The 13,744-nt window shown below is 38.2% G+C and overlaps 1 protein-coding gene across 4 annotated transcripts in view; it reads right to left on the reverse strand.

The window, feature by feature from the left end:
• Wdr72 (WD repeat domain 72) overlaps positions 1 to 13,744 on the reverse strand; it is a 214,912-nt gene that overhangs the window by 118,171 nt on the left and 82,997 nt on the right. For all 4 annotated transcript variants that reach the window (XM_045160885.1, XM_045160886.1, XM_045160884.1 and 1 more), the window contains one exon: positions 9,640 to 9,842. In XM_045160885.1, coding sequence (XP_045016820.1) covers positions 9,640 to 9,842 — 203 coding nt within the window. The remainder of the gene's footprint in view (positions 1 to 9,639; positions 9,843 to 13,744) is intronic.

Consider the following 13,744-nt stretch of genomic DNA (forward strand, 5'->3'; position numbering starts at 1 on the left):
CACAAGTGACATTCTCAGATTTCAAGAAGGAGATTTATTCCCTTCCTTTTCTTTCCTCTAAACATCATCTAAACTTCTATGAATTTCACTTTTTATTCCTGTATATTTCATCTAGTATATTAGTAATAAAATTGGCATGTAAGTGTAGGGCATTCTTAAATGTAAGGTAATGATTTTGTTTTCTGAAACTCATGTTTCTTACAAAGGGAAACACTTGCCATCACCTTCTAATCAGGAGAAGCAAGTTGCTTGTAAAAAGACATCTGAAAATTCTCCCCCAGCAGATATATAAGACCTATGTTAGCAGATTTCTAAATTATTTCTTACATCCTCCAAGAAGGAAGACATTAACACATTTGGAAAAGCCACAGGTCTTTAAAAATGACAGCAATTTGTAACTGGAAATAATGAAAGTAGGAAAGAAAATCAGAAATAAGGGAGAAAAAAGTCTCCAAATGTTTATGAATGGGTAATATGGTATGGGCATGCTTATAGGATTCTTATGTTCTAAAGTATCTAAAAGATTATTCATGTAAATAAAGGTAAAGTTGAAAACATATTTTAGAAGAATGTTAATAATGTCCCTAGATTAATGTGCCTAAATTCAAGTAGCCAATATGCTCACCTTTCTCTATGGTTCAGTGCTGAATTTTTCCATTCCCCAAATTAACTGATGATCATAAACAAAACTGAATTCCAGAACACATTTTAAATCTTAGCTCTTCACATTTCTAACAGGGAAATGAAACTGGGAGTGGGTAAGAGAGATGAATGAGGCTGAATCTAGCACAGAAGAAATGCGATAAACATTTATTCATTGAAAAATCTCACTTTAGAATTAACAGGAGAGATAACATTTTCAGAAAGTAGCTGAAATCAAAGCTGAGCAAACCTTTTCTCTGGGAGAAATCATGATTGCCTATCAGCAATTATAAAAACAATAATGTCGACCTTGAATCAGCCTTCAAGGTCTCTGTTCCCAACTATATTATCAGCTGTATGAATTTTTCTGTTGCTATCTCAGCCTCAAATGTAACCCATGTGGAGTGGGTGGATGGTAGAGGAAAACGGTCATTTGACCTGTGTCCCCTCTGGAAAGGCTTTTGAGAAAGTTCAGCTGACGCTGGCATTGCTCATGTTAAAAGTGACAATGTTTCAAATTCTATTGAGCACACCATCGATGAAGCCATGCAGCATCTCAGAGTAACAACAGTAAATTCAAAGCAATTCAGTCAAAACAAGAAATAACTTAAATAAAAAGAAATAATTTAAATATATTGTACCTGCAATCCTAAGAAATCAACAGTCAGCTGAAGGTTTTTGGTAACTTGAATTATTTTTTGTGGTCTTAAATTTTATCTTAAAACAATTTTGTTTTTCTTCATGAGATTATTATTTGACTTCCATCCTTGTATCTTAACCATAACATCTAGGAACAGTCCAGAAACTCAATCAAAGAGAGCCCTTGTGTGTAGTTATTGTAATTAAGAGATTCAATATCTATTACTGCAAGTCAGGTATCATAGCAACCTTGTAGTGTTGGAAACTGATAGTAAAAACTCCTCAAAACCAGCAAAGCTGCTTTAGCAAAGCAACGCTGGGGACGTTCCTGGCTGTCAATATGTGGCGTTGCCATGGGCACAGCCTGTTCTCCGGGACTCTGCATCTACAGAAAGAGTGCACATGCAGAGAAGAGGGGAGGAGCACAGAGATCTACTGATAAGAGAAACCCAAAGAGCAGAAATAATTGGGCCAGTGATATAAAATAAAAACATAATTATGAGTCCATGCTTTCCACTGATTCTTTTCTACTGAATGCAGAGAATCCAAATCCAAGTTAACTGTAAATGTGACTCACACAAACCAGGGTTTGAAAATCATTCCTACAAACCCACTTTCATACCATTCATCACAAGTCTTAATTGGAAACTCAAAATGGATCGCATTTAAAAAATATTAAACTTCCACTTTTAAACCCTTGATAGTCGTTTATAAATCCACAGAAGAGAAAAGAACAGGTTACCATGAACAAGAAGCCAATATTGATTTTTCAGCACTGCGTCTCCATTCTATGTGGCCGCTGTCAAAGGCTCTCTCTAACAGTTGGAGTCAAATAGCGCTATTTACAGCGAGAGCCCTTGTCAAGTGGACATAAGTACTTTAACAATACGCTATTCAAATGGCACTTTGCCACACAAATTGCTGACTTGATGAATAACCTATGTCAATGACTCAGGCCAATATAAAAGTTTCATTTTTTACGAGAGGTGTTACATTTACACATTAAATAAGCTTTATTTGGAGAACTATTTGGCAGTATAATTCAGGCCTCTGTATGCTAAAAAAATAATTAAAATGTGTTTAAATGCATCAAAGGAACTTGGCAGCATTAACATGTATCTGGTGTTAAATGCATTCGTCACACAGGGAGGTCAGGGTCTTCCTGTGGCTGGCACTCCCCACTGGCACGTGTAGCACAGTGCAGGACCCTCGCCAGCCCTGCACCATGAAACAGCAGCATTCTCCTTTTGTGCCTATGACTTGCATGGCCCATGAATGTTTAGCTATGAGGCTTTGAAGTCCTGTGAGAAATTCACAGTGGCTTCTGGGTGCAAGGTACATAGCTGACGTCAGTTACTGGTACTTTCCCTGATTCTCATAGTGACAAGACCGTAGGTTAGTCTTGAAACAATGCAATGATATGCTTCTGATACTTCGCCTCACAATCAAGGTAGCTTTTTAATAAAAAATGCTGATGCCAGGCGTGGTGGCGCATGCCTTTAATCCCAGCAGTCGGGAGGCAGAGGTAGGAGGATTGCCATGAGTTCGAGGCCACCCTGAGACTCCATAGTGAATTCCAGGTCAGCCTGGGCTAGAGTGAGACCCTACCTTGAAAAAAAAAAAAAAAAACAAACAAAAATGCTGAAATTCATACCATGGAGTCAGATATCTTTTTTATTGAGCAGTTATTTTTAAAAGCATTAAGTATGATAAGAGTATTTATTCAACTTTCAGTAACTTATAAGATGGTTACACACTACCAAAAAAATCTTTATGACTTCATATGCATTCAAAAAGTAAACTACCTTGCATGTGTGTCCCCTATCATAGACCTTCCTAAAATGTCCTACTTAGAAGACTGTTGTCAGTTAGCCATTAAATTTCTGAATTTGGGTTTCTAAATTTGGATTTAATTAGACAAAATATTAAAAATGAAACTTTAATATTTATAGAAAACAATGTATGTTTTTGAACAATTTTATTCTTAATAATAAAACATTTTCTTTCAAAAGAAAATATGCTAATTTTTGTTATAGTGACATGCTAAGTATTAAAAAGAAGAGAACCCAAATTAAATATTGATCAGAAAAGTGAAAATTTTCACATATCTAAGATATGTTCTTATATAATTCAAATGTTTACATGTAAGTATTATTTATTCTCATTTGAACTAATGTAATTTTGATACTAGAATAGTTAAATAACAACCAAGCTAAGCTACCCCTTTTAATGTAAACCAGCATGCATTCTTCTTTAATGTTGGAGCTCTGCAGGAAAAAAAAAGTGTCATTATTATGAACATCACCAGCTTGATTTTGGTTGTGTGTCATAAAATACAAAAGAACTAACTTTTAATCCTGATAAGAAGTAGGTAGGAGGGTCCAACCTGCAACTGGCAATGTAACAGGGAACCACCTGTGTTTTAAAAGGCAAAAGTGGGATAAGACTTTTTACCAAATGACACCAAATATCACTTTAAGCTTAGATAAAGGTTAGAAACAAAAAATTGTACTTCTAGGAACCTCAACTAGAATGGAAATTCATGCAATCCTTCTTTATTTAAAACAAACTTCATACGTCTAAGTTAACATGCCCATTTAAGTATAATGTTTCAGGGAAAAGTCATTCAAACATTCTCAATTGCACCCGAAGTCATCATTGTGCATGTTTGTTTTGTTTTATTTTGTTTTCCTACAAAGGATGGTTTTCCAGACACAGGAATTCTGGTTTCTGTCTGTGAAGACTTGACACAAGGTACTTCAGTTTACATCCCACCCTGTATATAATTAGAATGAATGGTTTTATAAAAATTTTAGACATGGAGGCTGGGGAGATGGTTTAGTGGATAAAGTGCTTGCTAGGCAAGCGTGGGGGCCTGAGTTCAGATCTTAGCACCCACATAAATACTAGCCATGTTGGTGCACTCCTGTAATCACAGTGCTGGGAAGAGACATGGAACCCCTGGGGGCTCACTGGCTAGCTAATTTAGCTTAATCAATGAATTCTAGGTTGATTGAAAGACCATGACTCAAAGATAATGGTAGGGAACATATGGATAGAGGTAGACATGTTGGCCTCAGGCTTCCACACGCACATACTCATACATGAACATACACATACAAACGCATAGTCACACATATGTATACCATACATGCACACACACACACACAAAGAAAGACATTCAGACATAGAAGTAACAGGGAGACATGGATTCTTTGGCTAGGTCTTCCTAACACCTCAAACTCTTCCAGTCTAGAGAAAACTGTGTAGATTCCAAGTTGGCAAACTACAGCCAGGGCATCATGTCTGGTCCACTATGGCTGTTGTAGTGGAATTATGCCACACTTACTGATGAACTGTTTATGGGTGCTTCTGTGCTCCACCACAGAAGTGAAGAGGCACCACAGCAAAGATCTAGCCTCCAAAGCCAGAATATGTACTCAGGAATCACTTACCAAAAAGCTCTCATTGTGTTCACCATCACCATCAAATAAAATGCAAACCACATTTGTGTTTTTTAAATTGCCTAGTAGGCATCTTAAGAAAATGGATAAAATTGATTTTAGTAATATGCTTTACTTAACCCTGTATTTCCAAGATTAATTCATTTCAATATGTAGTTCTGGCCCAAATTCACGTGCTCCAAGATCATGTGAGTGTGACAGTGAGACTTAGATAGTGTATCTGCACAGAATCAACCTGGGAGCTGATGAGAGACCCATTCTGCAAAAAAAACAGCTGAGGAGGATTCTTTCCAGTACAAAACAACTGGCCTAAGCTGTGGTGGTCAAAATTATCCTGCTCAGAGCCTGGAGATGCTCATTCAGTAAACTGCGTGTCTCCTCAGGCATGAGGACCTGATCTTGATCCCCAGTGTCCACATAAAAAAGCCATGCATGATAGTGGGTATATGTAATCCCAGAACTGTAGAGATAAAGGCAAGAGGCTCACTCAGCCAGTCTAGGCTACTTGGTGAGCTCCAGAACAATGCAAGACCCTATTTCAAAGGAAGTGGACTGAGCCCCTGAAGTCGTCCTCTGGCCTCTACACAATGCACATGCATGTGTGCATGCACAAACACAAAGCATAATAATCCTGCTTGTCCTTTTATTTATCTTATGGACAAGAAATGCAGTAAAAACTGAAGAACAGTCAACCAAGTGGCATGCAAAATAAGACATATTACTTAAAATGCAATGAAGCTGCAAAGATTTCTGCCATCGAAATGATTTTAGCAAGGTTGCCCATGCTCTCCTTTAAAGCTGGAGTCCTCCCTCTGCAATTTAAACAGATGCTATCTTGTTTTATCCTCTGCTGAATCTGAGAAAAGTAGTTCACCATCACTAATATGATATTGTATTCCTTTAAATCATTTAAGACTCTGACCCTCTTGTCTGCCCCACAGATTTTCCTTTGTCTAGCAGTACAAATTCAACTCTGTGAGCAGTTAAAACTGGACCCATTCTCAAAATGTCCTCATGGAGTTTGCTTTTCTTTTTATAAACTCTAGTCCCCCATTTCTTTTTTTTTTTTTTTAATTTTTTTGTTCATTTTTTATTTATTTATTTGAGAGTTAGTCCCCCATTTCTAAGCATCTTCTAATGGAAGAAGGTAAGTCATATTCTAGAAATGTCCAAATATTGGTAAGCAGAATTCACTGTTAAGGCTGAGCATGCTATTCTTCTGTTGAAATTATTCACTCCATTGCTCAATATAGCACACGTATACACACACACACACACACACACACACACACACACACACACACGAGAGAGAGAGAGAGAGAGAGAGAGAGAGAGAGAGAGAGAGAAAGAGAGAAAGAGAGCAAGAGAAAGAGATAGAGATGCAAAACAACCTTAGTTTTTCTACATTTATAAGCTTGCTATCCTTAATTTTTCCTGCCTATAGGATGAGTGTTATTCACATCTTCTTTAAAGCTGATTTTTCCCTTATGAAAACTCATGAAGCATTTCCCTATATTAGTAATGACAGTAAGTTCGGAATTTTATGCTTATCAAATTTGTGAATCAAAGGACGCTCTTATTCTAGGAAGATAAAATACTAAAAAACAGTACATGAAAGGTAGACAGTGAGGGTACATGGTATATATCTGGAGAATATATAACTGAAGTTGCAATAAAAATGGCTATAGTTAACATCAAATTCAGTAACAACAGAAGTATAGCACGTGGAGCAAGAGAGGTGATAGTCCTGTCTGACTCAGTTCCTCTACATAAGGAAGAATGCAGGTTGGAAGCTACAGTCATCCACGGCAAAGGGCAATGGCTAGGAAATAAAGCTGAAATCAACCTACAAGTTGAAAGACAAGACCTGGGCATGTTATTACTTCCTGAAGTCAAGAAAGAAACCAGATTACATAGAGAAAATGAAATCTTTTCTACCATTACCACTACCTAAAGGGTAGCTCCAAGCTTCTCCAAGAAACTGAAAGAAAGAGCAATCCTGCCTTCTAGGAATTAAACCAGTAAACTGGCACTGGGTAAGTGGGATTTGGTCCTGTCTGCAGCACTCATCTGACACACACACGGGTCAAGAGACATCTTAGTCTCCTCTATCATGCCAGCACATTCTTCCTTCCTTTTTTCTTTCTCTCTTTTTTTTAATTAGCATACAGTGTCACTGGTTTTCTTAGGGCATTTTTACGCATGCTTAGTGTGGCTTGAACCGCATCTTCGCCCAGCTCCTAGTCCCTCCCTCCATTTGTGTTCTTCTGTCCTCCCAGTGTCCCTTTCTACTTCCTGTCACTAGGTTCTATCGCCACCCCACTACCTCCCTTCAAGCCTCTTGATTTCTTCTCACGGGCCTCCTTCTTTTTTTCCTGAGTACCCACACTTACTCCCACAAAAATTATCATATATAAAAATTAAAGGTTGGGGAGGTGGCTCAGGGTTAAAGGTGCTTGCTTGAAAAGCCTTCCAGCCTGGGTTTGATTTCCCCAAATCCCACGTAAAGCCAGATACACAACTGGCACGTGCATCTGGAGTTTGTTTGCAGTGGCTAGAGGCTCTGGCATCCCCATTCTCTGTCTGTCTGTCTGTCTGTCTGTCTCAGAAATAGGATCTTCAGGGCTGGAGAGATGGGTTAGCTGTTAAGCGCTTGCCTGTAAAGCCTAAGGACCCCGGTTGGAGGCTTGATTCCCCAGGACCCACGTTAGCCAGATGCACAAGGGGACGCACACGTCTGGAGTTCCTTAGCAGTGGCTGGAAGCCCTGGCGCGCCCATTCTCTCTCTCTCCATCTCTCTTTCTCTCACTCTCTCTCTCTCTCTATCTCTTTTTCTCTCTGTCACACTCAAATAAATAAATAAAAATGAACAAAAGAAATTTTAAAAAAAAGAAATAGGATCTTCATATGAAAGAAAATGTGTGGTATTAGTCTCTCTGAACCTGGGATATGTTATTTAATATATGTTGTCCACTTCCATCCATATTCCCAAACCTTTCATAGTTTCACTATTCTTCAAGGCTGAATAAAGTGCCACTGTGTACGTGCACAATATTCTCATTACCCATCAATAAGGCGGTGGACTAGGCAGGTTCCTCTTCGTGGTATCTGCTCATGTGCAAAGGGTGGTGTTCACATACTGTACTGTGAACAGAGACACAAAACAGCCTCATTTTCAGAACACAGTAGCCTTCTGGCCACTTTCTGACATATTTACCCAACCTTCATAAGTTGTTCAGTTTCCCACCTTAAGTTCAGCTGTCAATATGGAAGTTCCATTACAGCCATACAACTGTCCTTACAAACAACCTATTTCCAGCCAATAATATAAAGAACAGATCCAGGCAATCTTACAACAGCTGACTGAATGAGGAAAGAGGAGGGAATGCTGTCATTGGAAGGAGGAAAACATAAACCAAAGTAAGACGTCTGAATGGAATAAACAAAAGAAAATTCCAGCTGAGGGGAACTTTCAGTGCATTTCAGCCATGACCTAGTGAAGTTTTGGCCAAGAAATTTGACTGCGCAGACTCTCCAAGCTTAGTACCCTGCCGTTGGACTAGCTGTGGGGCAAAAGGCTCCATCTTGATCTCTGCCATGCCCCGTTCCAGCTGCTACCACGAGAATAGACTGAGCAGAGTGGTGTCTCAAGCATGCTTTTTGCCATGAAGTAAGTAACTGCCACTGTAGTTTACAGATTCATTGTTAGGCATTTGGCTAGTGTGTCTAAATTCTCAGCAGGGTGACAGGCCCCAGGCTCATTGATAAAATCTAAATCAGATTCTTAAACCTAGCATTAAAAGTCTGTGTGGACACAGCATGCTCCCGGCTCTGCTGCTCAGACACGTGGCTTGGCGCCATTAGCTTTGTTTAATGACAATGCAACCTTCTGCCTCTAGCTATAAATGTACCCATGAGATGAAGCAAGTTCTTACCTTCGGCCTTCATTAATGACATTCTAACACTCATCATAATACTACTAAAATAATGAAAATGTCAACAATGTTAGTTAAAAATCAGCCAAAGCTCCACTCAGAAACCTCAGTTCCCCAAGGTTCTTCAGTTTAGTTTTAAAAAAGGAAAATATTAGGTTCATCTATATGTTATTAATGAAAGTAACATATAAGAAATTGATTCATAAGAAAAATTTTAAATCAGCAATAAAAGGATAAAATGTAGCACACAGTGTGGCCATTAAAATCTAAAGTATACACATGCTACATAACATTATGAAAAAACATGTTAACATGAAAAAACATTAGGTATGTGCCCATTAATGGCATAGTTAGAGTATGCTGAGGGGATAGCCTGGAGGTACAAAGATACAAAAAAGTACCTTACAGAAGTCAGATTAAATGACTACAACATATCAGGAAAGAAAAATAATAAAGCCAGTTCAAATTCCTGCTAGGCTAGTTTTCTTGGTTCATGAGAATTAATGTGAATTCTACCGTGGTGTATTATCTGAGGTTGGGGGGCCTAAGGCATGGAAGCCTTACAGGCACTGAGCGTCAGAAGCCTTGCCCATGCCAAGAGCTAGTTTCCCTGTTATCTTTTTGCTCATTTTCTATGAGCAATTTTACAAGGTGTCAAATACTTCCATCTAAAAAATAAAAATGGAACCAAACTACATAATGTGATCACCACCTTTGGAAATTCCCTACAATTCAAGTTAATAGTGCTAAATTTCTGATAAGCTGAAAGTTATCCTGTCAAAAATAATGCCATCAAATATAGTATTCATTTAAGGATAACATTCACTTTTCTGGTTCACCTAAGGTCATTGGCAGTTGGAATATCTGAGTTTTGCTTTCACCCACATCTTTACACGGGTACTTTACTTCTTCTTCACTGGGTCATTTATGCTCTGTGGAAGAGACTAATGAGAGCTTACCTTATAGGAAGATTCCACCTGCAGAGTGGGGCAGGGCCCTGGCCCAGGCTGGTGGGGGCTTGAGGACCCTGCCTCTATTCCTCTGTGCTTGTATGTCTCTGAGGCAACTGAGAGCATGGGTGCAGTCTTCAGAGGCTGAGGATTTTCTGCACAATTAAGAATAATCCTTGCTCTCTCTCCTGTCTCGTGTCTTTCCAGAGTGCCTGGAAAACAACATTCAAAGTAAAAAGAAAAAAAAAAAAACCTGTAATATATAAGCAAAGCTGTTTTAACAGAAGGATCACAAGTCTTTATGTTATTATGCCTGTCTTGTAACCAGGATGAAAACAGAGAAAGAAAAAATAAATAAAGCAAAACAGAACAGCTAGCTTAGGAGCGTTCTCTAAATTATTCAAATCTTTTTCTCGCCAAGCACAACATTATGGACGTGAGAAGGCTAATCTTCCTCTGCGAGATTTTTCATCCATGGAAATCAACAGGACCCTCAATGGTCTCTTAACAGTAAAATCTCTTACTTATTATTCAGTATGTGAGTGGTCAATAACAAACAAACTATGGAATATTTTGGTGCTGTCCCCTAGTGTTCCAACTCACAAACAACAGACTCCAGAGTGTCCTAGTAGGGTTCCCAGGCTTCCAGTATTTCTACAGGGAACGCAAAATTTAAAATGATGAGGATGAGCGATAAACAGGCTCTGCAGGCTGCTGCCCTTGCTTGAATACCTCACAGATTTTGGTGCTGTTTTCATTGCAGGACTTGTTGCTGTCGTATGTTTTAATTTCATTTATGTTATTAGAAGAATTCAACCCCTTTGCCCTCCAACATCCTTCCAATTCCAGAAGGGTTTTGACAAGTCCAATTTAAAGATAAAAAAAAAAAAAACAGGTATAAAAAAGAGAAAAAAAAGTTAAGGCTGGAGAGATTTCTCAGTGGTTAAGGTGCTTGCCTGCAAAGCAAAAGGATCCAGGTTCAATTCCCCAGTACCCACATAAAGCAAGATGCACATGTGGTACATGAGTCTGGAGCTTCTTTGCAGTAGCTGGAGGCCCGGGTATGCCTAGTCTCTCTGTCTCTCTGTGTCTCTCTGTCTCTGTCTCTCTCTCTCTCTCTCTCAAATAACAAAATAAGTGGAAAAAGTTATCAGAGGTAATTCACAAATAGTAATGTTTTGAATGAAATGCAATGTCATATACTTACTGAAATCTTAAGTGAATTAGTCATGAGTTCTGTTTTACATTTGGTATGAGTTTGTACTATTAATACCATGTTACATATATAACATATCCAACTAAGTAAAATGCTAAGAAAAATATATAACTAGTACCTAAATACTGATTTTATCTTATATTATTCCTGTCCTGCTAATGAGAAAATCTTGTGTTACTTGTAAAGAGACAGTTTTTGTTGATAGTATTCTAAAAAAAAATCAAATCAAATAATTCCACTAAGAATTTGTAGTAAATTATAGACCAACATACTTTCAGTGGGAACATGTGAAAATTATGACCACTCAATCCTTCCTCATATCCCCTTCTGTATTCTTCTTTTACAGCCACCAAAATACCACATGTCAGCACTTGGGATATGGAACCACCAATGCTCACTATGTAGGCAGAATTTAAGCCTCGAGTCTCTTCACGATACTTTCCCGCTATAATATGTCTCCATTCATAAATAAACATCCTTATCATAAACTAGAAAACATGTCTTTCTATGCTTTCTTTTCTACATAAAGATTTATGAATTTAACAACTGAAACTGACAGTTACATGAACAATATATTCTCTCGAGAATGACACTGGAAAAAAAGTTTATCAAATTAAAGAAAAAAGTAATGCTTCATTGAAAATAAATACATACCTAATTTATAACTGTTTGCCCTGTAAAATCATTGTCAGATTTCTATAAAATCTCTCTTTGAATACACTATCACCATTGCACTTTTATTTTCCTAAGTTTTCTGTGATTGCAGAGATTATTCTATTTTTGAGAGTATTTTTGAGGGTCTTACTATGTTGCCTAGGAGTGGACTTGAACTCTTGGGCTCAACACATCCTCCTGCTACAGCCTCCCAAGTAGCTGAAAGCACGGGTCTGTGCCACAATGCCTGGCGACTGAGAAACAGACATGTAAATACACACACATCTGTGCAGGTGTGTGTTATGTGCCTTATACTATGTTTTTCATATACTCACATTTTATTCTAAACTACTGTTTTATTTTTTATTTTTTTATTTTAAAGAAAGCAATAGAGAGAGAGAAAGAGAGAGAGAGAGAGAATTGGCACACCAGGGCCTCAGCCACTGAAAACTCCAGACATTTGCTCTACCTAGTGGGCATTGCGACCTTCCACTTGCCTCACCTTTGTGCATCTGGCTTACATTTGATCTGGAGTGTCCATCATGGGTCCTTAGGCTTTGTAGGCAGGTGCCTTAACCACTAAGCAATCTCTCCAGCCCTAAACATACCGTTTTACAACACACAACTATTTCTTCAAGTATTTAGTGATGGCAATGACTTACCAACACCCTTGATTAATGACAATCCACTTTCCAGAATTAGTATGTCTTTACCCTGTAAAATCCATTATATTTCTGACATATCTCTCTCTGAACATGGTATCATTGTAGATATTTTCTTCTTCCAAGTTGTATAAGAGTGACTCAGATAGGATTCTTGGAACTTATAGAAAATGTAACAGTAGTTCATGGGCAAGAAACATCTGAAAACTACTATAATTATAAATTAATGCCTAGGTTATTTTTTTCCATAAACATAAATCTCCCATTCTAAAAAAAATCAGATGTTTGACATTGTGAATAATTTTGTGAATAACAATTCATGATTAATTATAAAACATGTGAAAAATAATAGGCATCCATTTGTTTCAAAGAATAACTTGAAGTAGGAATGTAACACAGAGTTTGTTGCCATCAACACATTTCTTTAAAAATTATCATAGACAAAATAATACTTTTGGCATAAAATCTGGGACAATATCTTCATGTAGCCTTTAATAAAAAGTCCAACAATAGAGAGGAATTCCTATATGTGGAACTTATAGACTTCCTATCTCCAAATTATCCACCCTGTTATCACCTGCTCTAGGAAAATGAAGATGGCCTTCATAAATACTTTCCCTTTAGTAGATAGTAAAATGTGAGCCTTTGTGGATAGAGGGTGCAGGAAAGGCCCAGCAGCTGATAGGCTGTTTCCTTCTGTTCTGGGATAACTTCTTGCAGAAGAGCCGCATCCCCAGCACTAGGCCCCGACAGAGAGGGACAGCCAGCAGGACCAGCAGATTTTGGAACAAGGTAGTTTTTTAACAAACTACTTCCTCTGAGACATAACCCTATGAATAGCTTCCCCTAGCATGACAGGGCATATTTCTGGAAAGTTCTCCGTCTAACTCCTTACAGCAGCCTCCCTTCCATGTAGTGACTGTAGCAGCATCTTTTCAAGTCAGGTCAAGATCAGTCTTAAGTGGGGATGGGGAGATGTCTTCTGTTTTCAGTCAGGCTATACCCTTGATCAATCATTTCTGATGAATTATGATATGTCCATGTAATTTATGTCACTCCAGATATACACTTAAATTGTTAGAGGAAGTCTGTAGCAAAAACAATGTCCAAGAGAGGAGATAATGAGTGCGGGAGGCAAACATAGAGAATAGCTTATCCACTTGAGACTCCACTTGGATTGAACAACTCTTCCCTTTTCTAACAACACAGCTAGAAAACTCTTGGAAATCTGGGAGCCATACCTGCATCTTTCTGTGGGTACACTCTGCTCCAAACAATGGAACGAGTTTCATTTCCCCTAGTTACTCTCCTTTTTGTGGTCATGTTTTATTCACATATGTTCTTAGCATCTGGGAGACAGGGGTCATCAGGTCTGAACTGGTTTGGGGTACATGCACAGTAAGGCAAACTACATTCTAAGTGAAGTTTTACAAAGAATTCCCTGTTTGTCATCTTATGCATATGCATGATTGGGTGTAGCAATGATTAACATCAGACGCATCATGGGACTGGGCATGCATGGTAGTGAAATGGTTATGTACCGCAAGTCTGTCAATTAAATTCCAACTATGCCCCTTAGCAA

This window comes from Jaculus jaculus, chromosome 10 (assembly GCF_020740685.1).
Source record: "Jaculus jaculus isolate mJacJac1 chromosome 10, mJacJac1.mat.Y.cur, whole genome shotgun sequence".
NCBI classification, from domain to species: Eukaryota; Metazoa; Chordata; class Mammalia; order Rodentia; family Dipodidae; genus Jaculus; species Jaculus jaculus.